The 20,287-nt window shown below is 32.9% G+C and overlaps 1 protein-coding gene across 1 annotated transcript in view; it reads right to left on the reverse strand.

Annotated features, from left to right (window-relative positions):
* Positions 1-20,287, reverse strand: part of nav3 (neuron navigator 3) — a 571,589-nt gene that overhangs the window by 262,558 nt on the left and 288,744 nt on the right. The window contains exon 7 of the mRNA XM_072913146.1: positions 19,205-19,347. Within this exon, the coding sequence (XP_072769247.1) occupies positions 19,205-19,347 (143 nt within the window). The remainder of the gene's footprint in view (positions 1-19,204; positions 19,348-20,287) is intronic.

Raw genomic sequence — 20,287 nt, forward strand, 5'->3', positions numbered from 1 at the left:
TCTTGTGATTTTTTTTCCCACACATACATACATATATATATATATATATATATATATATATATATATATATATATATATATATATATATATATATATATGTTTTATTATTTTATTAAAAAGAAAAACACATGGTCTGCTTGATTGACAGCGTTTCCCACATTTTGTTTAGGTGTGTGTGTGTGTGTGTGTGTGTGTGTGTGTGTGTGTGTGTGTGTGTGTGTGTGTGTGTGTGTGCGTGTAGACCAGCATCAGGCAATGACATGGATGAAGCAATATTCTACATTTTGTCGTTTTTCATAATATCCACAATGTTCAGTGAGCAGGTTGTGTTATGTGTAACCATGTGTGTTGACCTTTATGTTAGTTGCATTGTTTTTATTGTATTTTTTTTTTTGCACCATGACTAGGGAAGGTTGTTTGGATTGTGTCCTATAAGTACTTTCAAGGGTCATTGATATGATTTACTCACATGGTTTACAAGACGGTAGAAAATATGTAGCATTCAGAAGCCGCCTGGTATTTAAGATTCATTTAACTCATGACGTCTTGCGGGCCGAATTGAAGATGCCGGCGGGCCGCACTTTGGACACCCCTGTACTTTGCCAGGGAAACCTGGCATAGCATGTTTGCCGGAGATGCAGTCATGAGGGAGATGTAACCATGGCAACAAACAATGTCCTGCTGAAAGAACGAGCAAATACAGTTTTAGCTTTAATCTGTGAATTCATTGCTGTTCGGGATAAGTGCCTTTCACATTTGAACCGATAGTGAAAGTTGTAGTGTTGCAATAATGATATTGTCTTATTAACGTCTTTATCATTAAAAGTGCTAAACTTCATATAAATCCTATATTTTTCTTTTTTAATAACGATACAGTCAATCATTTTCCTTTTAAAACGATATTGAAGTGATACCGATAGTTTGATGTCGTTGAATACAGGGAATATGAATCGATATATGGATTCATGGTTACACCCCTTATGATGGGGAATAGGTAGATATCATGACTGCTCAACAAAATGTGTGAAGGATGGCAGAGGTGAAACATTGTAAGTCAGCCTCTCTTTCACTTTAGAAGGCTCCTTGGGGCAGGAGAAGGTGGCGCTTAGGTTGGTACACTGAGACACTTTTAACAGGCTTACATGTGTGACAGCTTCCCCTAACACTCATCCCCTAACACTATGGGGGGGAACATTTTTCATTTTATATATATATATATATATATATATATACGTATATAAAAGTATGTATATATGTATGTATATACACATTAGTATATATGCATACATATATATTAGGGATGTCCAATAAATGCGTTAAAATGTAATATCGGAAATTATCGGTATCGTTTTTTTTATTGTCGGTATCGTTTTTTTATTTTCATTTATTTATTTATTTTTTATTAAATCAACATAAAAAACACAAGATACACTTACAATTAGTGCACAAAAAACCTCCCTCCCCCATTTCCACTCATTCACACAAAAGGGTTGTTTCTTTCTGTTATTAATATTGTGGTTCCTACATTATATATCAATATATATCAATACAGTCTGCAAGGGATACAGTCCGTAAGCACACATGATTGTGCGTGCTGCTGGTCCACTAATAGTACTAACCTTTAACAGTTAATTTTTTACAAATTTTCATTAATTACTAGTTTCTATGTAACTGTTTTTATATTGTTTTACTTTCTTTTTTATTCAAGAAAATGTTTTTAATTTATTTATCTTATTTTATAATTTTTTTTAAAAAGTACCTTATCTTTACCATACCTGGTTGTCCAAATTAGGCATAATAATGTGTTAATTCCACGACCGCATATATGATATCGGTATCGGTTGATATCGGTATCGGTAATTAAAGAGTTGGACAATATCGGAATATCGGCAAAAAGCCATTATCGGACATCCCTAATATATATATATATATATATATATATATATATATATATACACACATATATATACATAAATATGTGTGTATATTATTAAAAAAAACATGTTTAGCTTTTTTCTATTAATTGATGTTATATATATATATATTTAAAAATATATATAAATACACACACACACACACACACACACACACACACACACACACACACACACACACACACACACACACACACACACACATATATATATATATATAAAACATGCACGTGTATACATACATATATACACACATATATACATATATACTATATATATACATATATGCATACATATATATGTATAGACACATAAATACATACATATATACACATATATACATATATATGTACATACATATATATGTGTGTATATTATTACGAAAAAACATGTTTTGCTGTTTTCTATTAATTGATGTTATATATATATATATATATATATATATATATATATATATACATATATATATATATATATATATATACATATATATATATGTTTTATTATTTTATTAAAAAGAAAAACACATGGTCTGCTTGATTGACAGCGTTTCCTACATTTTGTTTAAGTGTGTGTGTGTGCGTGCGTGCGTGTAAACCAGCATCAGGCAATGACATGGGTGAAGCAATATTCTATATTCTGTTTTATTTTTTTGTGTGTGTGTGTTCTGTTTTATTTTGTTAAGAAAAAAATATGTTCTGCTTTTTTTTGGTGTATTTGTAGAAATATTTTTTCATGTCATTAAGAGGAAAATCAAGTTCTATTTTTTAAATAATTTATTTTACATATATATATATTTTTTGTGTGTGTGTGTTTGTTAATAATAAAAACATTTTCTGATTGATTGACAGCGTTTCCCACATTTTCTTTAGGGGGAAAGTGTGTGTGTGTGTGTGTGTGTGTGTGTGTGTGTAGAGAGCAGCATCAGGCAATGACATGGGTGAAGAAATATTGTGTACATGTGAGACGGCCGCAAGGTAAACACCAAAGTGTGAATGATGGAGCTTGTAAGTAATGCATGTTCAAGCATCAGGTCAATTAACACCATCTTTAGAGAGACTCTCTCCCCCCCGCCCGACCCCCTGGGGCTGTTTCGCAGTGCCGCCACTTTTCACCGTGCAGTGACTTTGCTGTTACTATGGCAACAGACTTCTTCTTTTTTTTTTTGCACACTGGCCAAGGAATTAAATGTCACTTCATCTGGGCGGCGATGGATGGACGGGCAAATAGAACCTTGCATGGGAGAAATATGACCGTTTATAATGTACACACACACGCACACACACACACACACACACACACATACACACACGGTACCCATTGATCTTGTTTTGTTTTTTTCCTAACCTGCCCCTACTTTTTCCTCATAAGGGCCTGATTTACTCAGCTCTAAACACCACACAGTAAACAGCGTGTGCAAAATAGTGTGTACTATTAGTGGGCGTGTTTCGTGTGATCTACAAAGACTGTGTGCGCAATCGAAAAGTGCTGCAGACGCCTTATTAAGTCGGGATTTTGCACGTGCAATACGTGACATCACCATGGAGACACTCATTTACTGGAGCGTGCTCCGAAAAGGTGGTGTTATGTGATGTTTTCAATCATGCAGCACTTTTTATGGGCATTTTAGAAGCAGTCCTGCGGTGCATGGTACAGTAATGCATGCACAAACTCCACACAAGCACACGCACTTTTACGCAACTGGTAACTCAATCAGGCATCCGCACACTAACGCCAATGGTGCAGCATGCTTTTAAGATCAGTTTTAAGGTTTTATTGGTTGTTTTTAAATGGACTGGCTCCTCCATATTTATCAGAATTGCTGCCGCCTTATTGTGCTGTAAGATCACTGAGGTCATGTGACCAGTCTCTTCTCCATCGCCCCAGGACTAGAACAAAACCTAGTAGTTGCAGTTGCAGACAATAAAATGTGGAACTCTCTCCCCTTGCAAATTTAAACTGCCACATCGCTCTTTTCAGTAGCTTTTATCAGCCTTTTTTAATTTTATTTTATCAGCCTTTTAAAATTTTATTTTAGTTGTTTGTATCAGCCTATTTCATTTTATTTTAGTTGTTTTTATCCGCCTATTTTATTTTATTTTAGTTGTTTTTATCAGCCTATTTTATTGAACTGTAGTTGTTTTAATCAGCCTATTTTATTTTATTTCAGTTGTTTTTATCAGCCTATTTTATTTCAATTGTTTTTATCAACCTACATTTTTTTATTTTAGTTGTTTTCATCTGCCAAGATTTTATTTTAGTTGTTTTTATCAGCCTATTGTATTTTATTTCAGTTGTTTTTATCAGCCTTTTTAATTTAATTTTAGTTGTTTTTATCAGCCAATATTATATTTCAGTTTTTATTTATCAGCCTATTTTATTTTATTTTAATCAGCCTTTTTATTTCATTTCAGTTTTATTTTATTTTAGTTGTTTTTATTAGCCTACATTATTTTATTTCAGTTGCTTTTATCAGCCTTTTTAATTTAATTTTAGTTATTTTTACCAGCCAATATTTTATTTCAGTTGTTTTTATCAGCCTATTTTATTTTATTTTTTATCAGCCTTTTTATTTAATTTCATTTTTATTTCATTTTAGTTGTTTTTATTAGCCTATATTATTTTATTTCAGTTGTTGTTATCAGCCTATTTAATTGTATTTTAGTTGTTTTTATGAAACTTTTTTATTTTAGTTTTTATCAGCCTATATTATTTTATTTGTTTGTATCAGCCTATTTTGTTTTATTGTTGTTGTTTTTAATCAGCCTATTTTATTTTTGTTGTGTTTATCAGCCTTTTTATTTTATTTTAGTTGTATTTATCAGCCTATATTATTTTATTTTAGTTTGTATCAGCCTATTTTATTTTTAATTTTATTAGTTCAGTTTTATTTGATTCTAGTTGTTTTTATCAGCCTTTTTTATTTTAGTTTTTATCAGCCTGTATTGTTTCATTTGTTTGTATTGGCCTATTTTATTTTGTTTTTGTTAGCCTATTTTATATTATTTTATTTCAGTTGTTCTTATCAGCCCAATTTATCTTAATTTTGTTGTTTTTAACAGCCTATATTATTTCATTGGAGGTTTTTTTTATCAGCCTATTTTATTTTATTTGTGTTTATCAGCCTTTTTAATTTTATTCTAGTTGTTTTATCAGCCAATGTTATTTTATTTCAGTTGTTTTTATCAGCCTATTTTATTTTATCTTAGTTGTTTTATCAGCATTTATTTGATTTCAGTAGTATTTTCAGCCTATTTTATTTTTAGTTGTTTTTATCAGCCTATATTATTTTATTTCAGTTTTATCAGCCTATTTCATTGTATTTGTTTTTATCAGCCTATTTTATATTATTTCAGTTGTTTTGATCAGCTTATTTCATTTTAATTTTGTTGTTTTTAATCAGCCAATATAATTTTAATTCAGTTGTTTTTGTCAGCCTGTTTTTTTTAATTTGTTTTGTGTTCATCAGCCTATTGTATTTTATTACAGTTTTATTAACCTATTTTATTTTATTTGTTTTAATCAGCGTATTTTATTTAGTTTTTATCAACCTATTTTATTTTATTTTAGTTGTTTTTACCAGCCTATTTTATTTGACATGTTTTAAACCAGTTAGATATTTTGATTAATTTCATAATCCATTTATTGGTGGATCTTTGTGATCGTATTGACTTCAACTTGCACAGCACTGTGACCTCTGGTTTAAGGGAGCTTTATAAATAAACTTTGACCTTGCAAAAATAAAAAAACCGAGCCAAACTAAAAGCTTGACTTTCTTTTAGAGACACGCCCTGTTCTTGGCCGAGCGAGAGCGTGGAACAGATGGTGGGATACTTCAGTGAGGTTGTAGAGCGAGCCAGCGCCAGGCAGGGAGGTGCACGTGTCCAACACAATGTGCCGCCACTTTATCAAAGCACCAATGTGACAGTTTTGCTGGGATCATAGCGTTAGAGGCCAGCTGTGCAGAGGTGAGACACACACACACACACACACACACACACACACACACACACACACACACACACACACACACACACACACACACACACACACACACACACACACACACACACACACACACACACACACACACACACACACACACACACACACACACACACACACACACACACACACCACTTTTGACCTTAGTTGGCCTCCATGATGATTAGCTGGCACACACCGAGTCTATATGCAGTCATTCAACTGGCACAAACTAAGTCTATATGCAGTCATTCAACTGGCACAAAGTAAGTCTATATGCAGTCATTCTACTGGCACAAACTAAGTCTATATGCAGTCATTCAACTGGCACAAAGTAAGTCTATATGCAGTCATTCAACTGGCACAAACTAAGTCTATATGCAGTCATTCAACTGGCACAAAGTAAGTCTATATGCAGTCATTCTACTGGCACAAACTAAGTCTATATGCAGTCATTCAACTGGCACAAACTAAGTCTATATGCAGTCCTTCAACTGGCACAAACTAAATCTATATGCAGTCATTCAACTGGCACAAAGTAAGTCTATATGCAGTCATTCTACTGGCACAAACTAAGTCTATATGCAGTCATTCAACTGGCACAAACTAAGTCTATATGCAGTCATTCAACTGGCACAAACTAAGTCTATATGCAGTCATTCAACTGGCACAAACTAAGTCTATATGCAGTCATTCAACTGGCACAAACTAAGTCTATATGTAGTCATTCAACTGGCACAAACTAAGTCTATATGCAGTCATTCAACTGGCACAAACTAAGTTTATATGCAGTCATTCAACTGGCACAAAGTAAGTCTATATGCAGTCCTTCAACTGGCACAAACTAAGTCTATATGCAGTCCTTCAACTGGCACAAACTAAGTCTATATGCAGTCATTCAACTGGCACACACTAAGTCTATATGCAGTCCTTTAACTGGCACAAACTAAGTCTATATGCAGTCCTTCAACTGGCACAAACTAAGTCTATATGCAGTCATTCAACTGGCACAAAGTAAGTCTATATGCAGTCATTCTACTGGCACAAACTAAGTCTATATGCAGTCCTTTAACTGGCACAAACTAAGTCTATATGCAGTCCTTCAACTGGCACAAACTAAGTCTATATGCAGTCCTTCAACTGGCACAAACTACGTCTATATGCAGTCATTCAACTGGCACAAACTAAGTCTATATGCAGTCATTCAACTGGCACAAACTAAGTCTATATGCAATCATTCAACTGGCACAAACTAAGTCTATATGCAGTCATTCAACTGGCACAAACTGTCTATATGCAGTCATTCAACTGGCACAAACTAAGTCTATATGCAGTCATTCAACTGGCACAAACTAAGTCTATATGTAGTCATTCAACTGACACAAACTAAGTCTATATGCAGTCATTCAACTGGCACAAACTAAGTTTATATGCAGTCATTCAACTGGCACAAAGTAAGTCTATATGCAGTCCTTCAACTGGCACAAACTAAGTCTATATGCAGTCATTCAACTGGCACACACTAAGTCTATATGCAGTCCTTAAACTGGCACAAACTAAGTCTATATGCAGTCCTTCAACTGGCACAAACTAAGTATATATTCAGTCATTCAACTGGCACAAAGGAAGTCTATATGCAGTCATTCTACTGGCACAAACTAAGTCTATATGCAGTCCTTTAACTGGCACAAACTAAGTCTATATGCAGTCATTCAACTGGCACAAAGTAAGTCTATATGCAGTCATTCTACTGGCACAAACTAAGTCTATATGCAGTCATTCAACTGGCACAAACTAAGTCTATATGCAGTCCTTCAACTGGCACAAACTAAATCTATATGCAGTCATTCAACTGGCACAAAGTAAGTCTATATGCAGTCATTCTACTGGCACAAACTAAGTCTATATGCAGTCATTCAACTGGCACAAACTAAGTCTATATGCAGTCATTCAACTGGCACAAACTAAGTCTATATGCAGTCATTCAACTGGCACAAACTAAGTCTATATGCAGTCATTCAACTGGCACAAACTAAGTCTATATGTAGTCATTCAACTGGCACAAACTAAGTCTATATGCAGTCATTCAACTGGCACAAACTAAGTTTATATGCAGTCATTCAACTGGCACAAAGTAAGTCTATATGCAGTCCTTCAACTGGCACAAACTAAGTCTATATGCAGTCCTTCAACTGGCACAAACTAAGTCTATATGCAGTCATTCAACTGGCACACACTAAGTCTATATGCAGTCCTTTAACTGGCACAAACTAAGTCTATATGCAGTCCTTCAACTGGCACAAACTAAGTCTATATGCAGTCATTCAACTGGCACAAAGTAAGTCTATATGCAGTCATTCTACTGGCACAAACTAAGTCTATATGCAGTCCTTTAACTGGCACAAACTAAGTCTATATGCAGTCCTTCAACTGGCACAAACTAAGTCTATATGCAGTCCTTCAACTGGCACAAACTACGTCTATATGCAGTCATTCAACTGGCACAAACTAAGTCTATATGCAGTCATTCAACTGGCACAAACTAAGTCTATATGCAGTCATTCAACTGGCACAAACTAAGTCTATATGCAGTCATTCAACTGGCACAAACTGTCTATATGCAGTCATTCAACTGGCACAAACTAAGTCTATATGCAGTCATTCAACTGGCACAAACTAAGTCTATATGTAGTCATTCAACTGACACAAACTAAGTCTATATGCAGTCATTCAACTGGCACAAACTAAGTTTATATGCAGTCATTCAACTGGCACAAAGTAAGTCTATATGCAGTCCTTCAACTGGCACAAACTAAGTCTATATGCAGTCCTTCAACTGGCACAAACTAAGTCTATATGCAGTCATTCAACTGGCACACACTAAGTCTATATGCAGTCCTTTAACTGGCACAAACTAAGTCTATATGCAGTCCTTCAACTGGCACAAACTAAGTCTATATGCAGTCATTCAACTGGCACAAAGGAAGTCTATATGCAGTCATTCTACTGGCACAAACTAAGTCTATATGCAGTCCTTTAACTGGCACAAACTAAGTCTATATGCAGTCCTTCAACTGGCACAAACTAAGTCTATATGCAGTCCTTCAACTGGCACAAACTACGTCTATATGCAGTCATTCAACTGGCACAAACTAAGTCTATATGCAGTCATTCAACTGGCACAAACTACGTCTATATGCAGTCATTCAACTGGCACAGACTAAGTCTATATGCAGTCATTCAACTGGCACAAATTGTCTATATGCAGTCATTCAACTGGCACAAACTAAGTCTATATGTAGTCATTCAACTGGCACAAACTAAGTCTATATGCAGTCATTCAACTGGCACAAACTAAGTTTATATGCAGTCATTCAACTGGCACAAAGTAAGTCTATATGCAGTCCTTCAACTGGCACAAACTAAGTCTATATGCAGTCCTTCAACTGGCACAAACTAAGTCTATATGCAGTCATTCAACTGGCACACACTAAGTCTATATGCAGTCCTTTAACTGGCACAAACTAAGTCTATATGCAGTCCTTCAACTGGCACAAACTAAGTCTATATGCAGTCATTCAACTGGCACAAAGGAAGTCTATATGCAGTCATTCTACTGGCACAAACTAAGTCTATATGCAGTCATTCAACTGGCACAAACTAAGTCTATATGCAGTCAATCAACTGGTACTAACTAAGTCTATATGCAGTCATTCAACTGGCACAAACTATGTCTATATGCAATCATTCAACTGGCACAAACTAAGTCTATATGCAGTCATTCAACTGGCACAAACTAAGTCTATATGTAGTCATTCAACTGGCACAAACTAAGTCTATATGCAGTCATTCAACTGGCACAAACTAAGTTTATATGCAGTCATTCAACTGGCAAAAACTAAGTCTATATGCAGTCATTCAACTGGCACAAACTAATCTATATGCAGTCATTCTACTGGCACAAACTAAGTCTATATGTAGTCCTTCAACTGGCACACACTAAGTCTATATGCAGTCCTTTAACTGGCACAAACTAAGTATATATGCAGTCCTTTAATTGGCACAAACTAATCTATATGCAGTCCTTCAACTGGCACAAACTAAGTCTATATGCAGTTCTTTAACTGGCACAAACTAAGTCTATATGCAGTCCTTCAACTGGCACAAACAGTCTATATGCAGTCAATCAACTGGCACAAACTAAGTCTATATGCAGTCCTTCAACTGGCACAAAGTAAGTCTATATGCAGTCCTTCAACTGGCACAAACTAAGTCTATATGCAGTCCTTCAACTGGCACAAACTAAGTCTATATGCAGTCATTCAACTGGCACAAACTAAGTCTATATGCAGTCATTCAACTGGCACAAACTAAGTCTATATGTAGTCATTCAACTGGCACAAACTAGGTCTATATGCAGTCATTCAACTGGCACAAACTAAGTTTATATGCAGTAATTCAACTGGCACAAACTAAGTCTATATGCAGTCATTCAACTGGCACAAACTAATCTATATGCAGTCATTCAACTAGCACAAACTAAGTCTATATGCAGTCATTCTACTGGCACAAACTAAGTCTATATGCAGTCCTTCAACTGGCACACACTAAGTCTATATGCAGTCCTTTAACTGGCACAAACTAAGTATATATGCAGCCCTTTAATTGGCACAAACTAATCTATATGCAGTCCTTCAACTGGCACAAACTAAGTCTATATGCAGTCCTTCAACTGGCACAAACAGTCTATATGCAGTCAATCAACTGGCACAAACTAAGTCTATATGCAGTCCTTCAACTGGCACAAACTAAGTTTATATGCAGTCATTCTACTGGCACAAACTAAGTCTATATGCAGTCCTTCAACTGGCACAAACTAAGTCTATATGCAGTCATTCTACTGGCACAAACTAAGTGTATATGCAGTCCTTTAACTGGTACAAACTAAGTCTATATGCAGTCATTCAACTGGCACAAACCAAGTCTATACGCAGTCATTCAACTGGCACAAACTAAGATTATATGCAGTCATTCTACTGGCACAAACTAAGTATATATGCAGTCATTCTACTGGCACAAACTAAGTCTATATGCAGTCATTCAACTGGCAAAAACTAAGTCTATATGCAGACATTTAACTTGGAAACAAAGTAAGTCTATATGCAGTCTTTTAACTGGCACAAACTAAGTCTATATGCAGTCATTCAACTGGCAAAAACTAAGTCTATATGCAGTCATTCAACTGGCACAAACTAAGTCTATATGCAGTCCATTAACTGGCACAAACTAAGTCTATATGCAGTCATTCAACTGGCACAAACTAAGTCTATATGCAGTCATTCAACTGGCACAAACGTAGTCTATATGCAGTCCTTCAACTGGCAAAAACTAAATCTATATGCAGTCATTCAACTGGCACAAACTAATCTATATGCAGTCATTCAACTAGCACAAACTAAGACTATATGCAGTCATTCTACTGGCACAAACTAAGTCTATATGCAGTCATTCTACTGGCACAAACTAAGTCTATATGCAGTCATTCAACTGGCACAAACTAAGTCTATATGCAGTCATTCACCTGGCCCAAACTAAGTCTATATGCAGTCCTTTAACTGGCACAAACTAAGTATATATGCAGTCCTTTAATTGGCACAAACTAAGTCTATATGCAGTCCTTCAACTGGCACAAACTAAGTCCATATGCAGTCATTCTACTGGCACAAACTAAGTCTATATGCAGTCATTCAACTGGCACAAACAGTCTATATGCAGTCATTCAACTGGCACAAACTAAGTCTATATGCAGTCATTCAACTGGCACAAACTAAGTCTATATGCAGTCATTCAACTGGCACAAACTAAGTCTATATGCAGTCATTCAACTGGCACAAACTAAGTCTATATGCAGTCATTCAACTGGCCCAAACTAAGTCTATATGCAGTCCTTTAACTGGCACAAACAAAGTCTATATGCAGTCATTCAACTGGCACAAACTAAGTCTATATGCAGTCCTTCAACTGGCACAAATTGATGATTACATTGTTAATAACGAGGAAAATGTCTGATTATTGATTGATGATTAAATTGCTAATAACGAGGGAAATATCTGACTATTGATTGATGATTATATTAATAACGAGGACAATTTCCCATTGATTGATGATTATATTGTCAATAACGAGGAAAATGTTCCATTAATGATTGATGATTATATTAATAACGAGGAAAATTTCCCATTGATTGATGATTATATTGCTAAAAACGAGGAAAATGTCCCTTTATTGATTGATGATTATATTGCTAATAACAAGGGAAATGTCCGACTATTGATTGTTGATTAAAGTAATAACGAGGAAACTTTCCCATTGATTGATGATTGTATTGTTAATAAGGAGCAAAATGTCCCATTATTAATTGATGATTATATTGTTAATAACGAGGAAAATGTCCAATCATTGATTAATGATTATATTGCTAATAACGAGGAAAATGTCTGATTATTGATTGATGATTATATTGTTAATCACGAGGACAATGTCCCATTGTTGATTGATGATTATATTGTTAAAAACAAGTAAAATGTCTGATTATTGATTGACCATTTTCTTGTTAATAACGAGGAAAATGTAACATTATTGATTAATGATTATATTGGTAATACCAAAGGAAATGTGATATTATATTAATAACAAGGAACATTTCCCATTGATTGATGATTATATTGTTAAAAACGAGGAAAATGTCCCATTATTGATTGACGATTATATTGTTAATAACGAGGAAAATGTCCAATCATTGATTGATGATTGTATTGCTAATAACGAGGAAAATGTCCGACTATTGATTGATGATTATATTAATAACGAGGAAATTTTCCCATTGATTGATGATTATATCGTTAATAATGAGGAAAACGAAAACGTCCAATTATTGATTCACAATTATTTTGTTAATAACGAGGAAATGTCCCATTTTTGATTGATGATTATATTGTAATAACGAGGAAACGTCCCATTATTGATTGATGATTATATTGATAATAAGTAGCAAAATGTCCCATTATTGATTGACGATTATATTGCTAATAACAAGGGAAATATACGACTATTGATTGATGATTATATTAATAACAAGGAAAATTTGCCATTGATTGATGATTATATTGTTAATAATGAGGAAAATGTCCAATTATTGATTGATGATTATATTGCTAATAAAAAGGGAAATGTCAGACTATTGATTGATGATTTTATTAAATATGAGAAAAATGTCTCATTATTGATTGATGATTATATTGCTAATAACGAGGAAAATGTCCTATTATTGATTGATGATTATATTGCTAATAAAAAGGGAAATGTCCGACTATTGATTGATGATTATATTAATAACGAGGAACATTTCCCATTGATTGATGATTACATTGCTAATAACGAGGAAAATGTCCCATTATTGATTGATGATTATATTGTTAATAACAAGGAAAATGTCCCATTATTGATTGATGATTATATTGTTAATAACAAGGAAAATGTCCCATTATTGATTGATGATTATATTGCTAATAACAAGGGAAATGTCGGACTATTGATTGTTGATTATAGTAATAACGAGGAAAATTTCCCATTAATTGATGATTATATTTCTAATAACGAGGAAAATGTCCCATTATTTATTGATGATTATATTGTTAATAACAAGGAAAATGTCCCATTATTGATTGATGATTATATTGCTAATAATGAGGAAAATGTCCCATTGATTATTGATTGATGATTATATTGCTAATAAGGGAAATGTCGGACTATTGATTGTTGATTATAGTAATAACGAGGAAAAATTCCCATTAATTGATGATTATATTTTTAATAACGAGGAAAATGTCCCATTATTGATTGATGATTATATTGTTAATAACGAGGAAAATGTCCAATCATTGATTGATGATTGTATTGCTAATAACGAGGAAAATGTCCGACTATTGATTGATGATTATATTAATAACGAGGAAAATTTCCCATTGATTGATGATTATATCGTTAATGAGGAAAACGAAAACGTCCAATTATTGATTCACAATTATATTGTTAATAACGAGGAAATGTCCCATTTTTGATTGATGATTATATTGTAATAACGAGGAAACGTCCCATTATTGATTGACGATTATATTGTTAATAACGAGGAAAATGTCCCATTTTTGATTGATGATTATATTGTTAATAACGAGGAAAATGTCTGATTATTGATTGATGATTATATTGCTAATAACAAGGGAAATATACGACTATTGATTGATGATTATATTAATAACGAGAAAAATGTCTCATTATTGATTGATGATTATATTGCTAATAAAAAGGGAAATGTCAGACTATTGATTGATGATTTTATTAAATACGAGACAAATGTCTCATTATTGATTGATGATTATATTGCTAATAACGAGGAAAATGTCCTATTATTGATTGATGATTATATTGCTAATAAAAAGGGAAATGTTTGACTATTGATTGATGATTATATTAATAACGAGGAAAATTTCCCATTGATTGATGATTATATTGCTAATAACGAGGAAAATGTCCCATTATTGATTGATGATATTAATAACGAGGACAATTCCCATTGATTGACGATTATATTGCTAATAACGAGGAACATGTCCCATTATTGATTGATGATTATATTGCCAATAACGAGGAAAATGTTCCATTATTGATTGATGATTATATTAATAACGAGGAAAATTTCCCATTGATTGATGATTATATTGCTAATAACGAGGAAAATGTCCCATTATTGATTGATGATTATATTGCTAATAACAAAGAAAATGTCCGACTATTGATTGTTGATTATAGTAATAACGAGGAAAATTTTCCATTGATTGATGATTATATTGTTAATAAGGAGCAAAATATCCCATTATTGATTGATGATTATATTGTTAATAACAAGGAAAATGTCCCATTATTGATTGATGATTATATTGTTAAAAACAAGGAAAATGTCCCATTATTGATAGATGATTATATTGTAATAATGAGGATATGTCCCATTATTGATTGGTGATTATAATTTTAATAACGAGGAAAATGTCCCATTATTGATTGATGATTATATTGTTAATAATTAAAATGTCCAATCCTTGATTGACTGTATTGTTAATAACGAGCAAAATGTCCCACAATTGATTAATGATTATAATGTTAATAACGTGCAAAATATCCCATTATTGATTAATGATTATTTTGTCAATAACGAGCAAAATGTCCCATTGTTGATTGATGATTATATTGTTAATAACGAGCAAAATGTCCCATTATTGATTGATGATTATATTGCTAGAAACGAGGAAAATGTCAGACTATTGATTGATGATTATATTAATAACGAGGATAATGTGTCATTATTGAATGACGATTATATTGCTAATAACAAGGGAAATGTCAGACTATTGATTGATGATTATATTAATAACGAGGAAAATGTGTCATTATTGAATGATGATTATATTGTTAATAACAAGGGAAATGTCAGACTATTGATTGATGATTATATTAATAACGAGGAAAATGTCTCATTATTGATTATATTGCTAATAAAAAGGGAAATGTCCGACTATTGATTGTTGATTATAGTAATAACGAGGAAAATTTCCAATTGATTGATGATTGTATTGTTAATAAGGAGCAAAATGTCCCATTATTAATTGATGATTATATTGTTAATAACGAGGAAAATGTCCAATCATTGATTAATGATTATATTGCTAATAACGAGGAAAATGTCGGATTATTGATTGATGATTATATTGTTAATAACGAGGACAATGTCCCATTGTTGATTGATGATTATATTGTTAGTAACAAGTCAAATTTATCATCATTGACTGACCATTTTCTTGTTAATAACGAGGAAAATGTCCCATTATTGTTTGATGATTATTATGTTAATAACGAGGAAAATGTCCCATTATTGATTGATGATTATATTGCTAATAACAAGGGAAATGTCCGACTATTGATAATGAGGAACATTTCCCATTGTTTGATGATTATATTGTTAATAATGAGGAAAATGTCCCATTATTGATTGATGATTATATTGTTAACGAGCAAAATGTCCCATTATCGACTGATGATTATATTGTTAATAATGAGGAAATGTCCCATTATTGATTGATGATTATATTGTTAATAACAAGGAAATGTCCCATTATTGATTGGTGATTATAATTTTAATAACGAGGAAAATATCCCATTATTGTTTGATGATTATTATGTTAATAACGAGGAAAATGTCCTATTATTGATTGATGATTATATTGCTAATAACAAGGGAAATGTCCGACTATTGATAATGAGGAAAATTTCCCATTGATTGATGATTATATTGTTAATGAGGAAAATGTCCCATTATTGATTGATGATTATATTGTTAACGAGCAAAATGTCCCATTATTGATTGATGATTATATTGTTAATAATGAGGAAAATGTCCCATTATTGATTGATGATTATATTGTTAACGAGCAAAATGTCCCATTATTGATTGATGATTATATTGTTAATAATGAGGAAAATGTCCCATTATTGATTGATGATTATATTGTAAATAACGAGGAAATGTCCCATAATTGATTGATGATTATATTGTTAATAACGAGGAAATGTCCCATTATTGATTGGTGATTATAATTTTAATAATGAGGAAAATATCCCATTATTGTTTGATGATTATTATGTTAATAACGAGGAAAATGTCCCATTATTGATTGATGGTTATATTGCTAATGACAAGAGAAATGTCCGACTATTGATAATGAGGAACATTTCCCATTGATTGATGATTATATTGTTAATAATGAGGAAAATGTCCCATTATTGATTGATGGTTATATTGTTAACGAGCAAAATGTCCCATTATTGATTGATGATTATATTGCTAATAACGAGGAAAATGTCCCAATGATTATTGATTGATGATTATACTGCTAATAACAAGGGAAATGTCCGACTATTGATTGTTGATTATAGTAATAACGAAGAAAATGTCCAATTGATTGATGATTATATTGCTAATAACGAAAAAGAAATGTCCCATTATTGATTGGTGATTATATTGTTAATAACGAGGAAAATGTCCATTATTGATTGATGATTATATTGCTAGTAACATTGAAATGTCCGACTATTGATCAATGATTATGTTAATAAGGAGGAAAATTTCCAATTGATTGATGATTATATTGTTAACGAGCAAAATGTCCCATTATCGATTGATGATTATATTGTTAATAATGAGAAAAATGTCCCATTATTGACTGATGATTATATTGTTAATAACGAAGAAATGTCCCATTATTGATTGATGATTATATTGTTAATAACAAGGAAATGTCCCATTATTGATTGGTGATTATAATTTTAATAACGAGGAAAATATCCCATTATTGTTTGATGATTATTATGTTAATAACGAGGAAAATGTCCTATTATTGATTGATGATTATATTGCTAATAACAAGGGAAATGTCTGACTATTGATAATGAGGAAACTTTCCCATTGATTGATGATTATATTGTTAATGAGGAAAATGTCCCATAATTGATTGATGATTATATTGTTAACGAGCAAAATGTCCCATTATTGATTGATGATTATATTGTTAATAATGAGGAAAATGTCCCATTATTGATTGATGATTATATTGTAAATAACGAGGAAATGTCCCATAGTTGATTGATGATTATATTGTTAATAACGAGGAAATGTCCCATTATTGATTGGTGATTATAATTTTAATAACGAGGAAAATATCCCATTATTGTTTGATGATTATTATGTTAATAACGAGGAAAATGTCCCATTATTGATTGATGATTATATTGCTAATAACAAGGGAAATGTCCGACTATTGATAATGAGGAAAAGTTCCCATTGATTGATGATTATATTGTTAATAATGAGGAAAATGTCCCATTATTGATTGATGATTATATTGTTAATAAGGAGCAAAATATCCCATTATTGATTGATGATTATATTGTTAACAAGGAAAATGTCCCATTATTGATTGATGGTTATATTGTTAACGAGCAAAATGTCCCATTATTGATTGATGATTATATTGCTAATAACGAGGAAAATGTCCCATTGATTATTGATTGATGATTATACTGCTAATAACAAGGGAAATGTCCGACTATTGATTGTTGATTATAGTAATAACGTGGAAAATTTCCCATTAATTGATGATTATATTGTTAATAACGAAGAAAATGTCCCATTTTTGATTGATGATTATATTGTTAATAACAAGGAAAATGTCCGACTATTGATTAATGATTGTTAATAACGAAGAAAATTTCCAATTGATTGATGATTATATTGCTAATAACGAAAAAGAAATGTCCCATTATTGATTGGTGATTATATTGTTAATAACGAGGAAAATGTCCATTATTGATTGATGATTATATTGCTAATAACAAGGGAAATGTCCGACTATTGATTAATGATTATGTTAACAAGGAGGAACATTTCCCATTGATTGATGATTATATTGCTAATAACGAGGAAAATGTCCCATTATTGATTGATGATTATATTGCTTATAACAAGGGAAATGTCCGACTATTGATTGTTGATTATAGTAATAACGGGGAAAATTTCCCATTAATTGATGATTATATTGTTAATAACGAGGAAAATGTCCATTATTGATTGATTGAAGATTATATTGCTAATAACAAGGGAAATGTCCCACTATTGATTAATGATTATGTTAATAAGGAGGACAATTTCCAATTGATTGATGATTATATTGCTAATAACGAGGGAAACGTCCAATCATTGATTGACAACTGTTTGATGGCGGCTGATTAGCTTTCAAATCACATCACACTCCATCCGACTTAATTATTCATTGTATCCATCTCTCAGTTGCGAGGCTGACGGCTGGCATTGGGATGTTTTGAATAATTAAAAATATGTTTGGAAAGTGTTGCTGTGAGTGCTTATTCATCTGTTTCACAATAAAAGACCCATCATTCTTCATCATCCAGCTAATTGGACTTTGTCTGTGAAAAAAGTGTCAACTCCGACACTTGATGGCGATTGTTAGGTCTAACAGCGGATAACGACTCAGCAGGGAGCCATTAACAAGGAGGGGGGGGGGGGTCCCAGGAATGCAGCCGGTGTGAGGCGGTGGTGCCATCAAGTGGCGGCTGCGGCACGGACCGCCTCACATCCCGCTTCCTGCTTCCTGCTCACCTCGGTCGTTGCCGCTGGCGTACTGCAGAGGCTTGCTCTTGTCGATGCTGTTGAAGCTCTGGCTGCGGCGGTTGAGATTGGACGAGCCCGGACTCCTGCAGGCCCCGCTGCCTGCAGCAGGTACCCTGGAAGGTCCCGGTAACCTGGGGGCAGGCAGGAGAAGGCTTGGGGTGAAATCATTTTTTGATGAATAGGATATGGTGGAATATTCCATACATCACTTGGAACATGATAAGAGAGTAGGGCCACATTGCAGTTATGTTTGGCCCCAGAGGGCCACTTCCAACAGTGAATACTATTTTTTTAATGCATTTATTAGTATATATTTTTCAAAGTAAAATGTGAAAACAAATATGGTAAGTTGCAATAATTTCACCTAAAAATGTAGTGTATATAAATTGCTGTAAATGGAAAAATAAAAAGGCAGCTGAGTTGCCAGAATTTTACTGTAAAATCGACGTTTGTTTTTTACTATAAAAAAAAAATGCAATTTTACAGTAAAAAAAAGTTTGGCAACTGAGATGCCTGTTTTTTATTTTTTATTTGTATTTTTTTACTGCAAATCAACAACAGTAGATTGTTTGATGTATTACTGTAAATGCCAAAACGGAACCACAGTTTATTACAGTAAAAAAAGTACTGTTTTTTTCATTTTCATCGATTCACATTCAAACACGATTTTATTATCGTATTTTTCGGACTATAAGTCGCAGTTTTTTTCATAGTTTGGCCGGGCTCCAGTGCGATTTATATATGTTTTTTTCCTTCTTTATTATGCATTTTCGGCAGGTGCGACTTATACTCCGAAAAATACGGTATATATATATATATATACACACACACACACACACACACACACACACACACACACACACACACACACACATATATATATATATACAAATATATATATATATATATATATATATATATATATATATATATATATGTATATATTAGGGATGTCCCGATCCAGGTTTTTGCACTTCCGATCCGATACCGATATTGTTTTTGCATTTCCGATCCGATACCGATACTGACCGATACCGATACTGGCCTATCCGAGCATGTATTAAAATGTAA

This window comes from Nerophis lumbriciformis, linkage group LG05 (assembly GCF_033978685.3).
Source record: "Nerophis lumbriciformis linkage group LG05, RoL_Nlum_v2.1, whole genome shotgun sequence".
In the NCBI taxonomy this organism is placed as follows: domain Eukaryota; kingdom Metazoa; phylum Chordata; class Actinopteri; order Syngnathiformes; family Syngnathidae; genus Nerophis; species Nerophis lumbriciformis.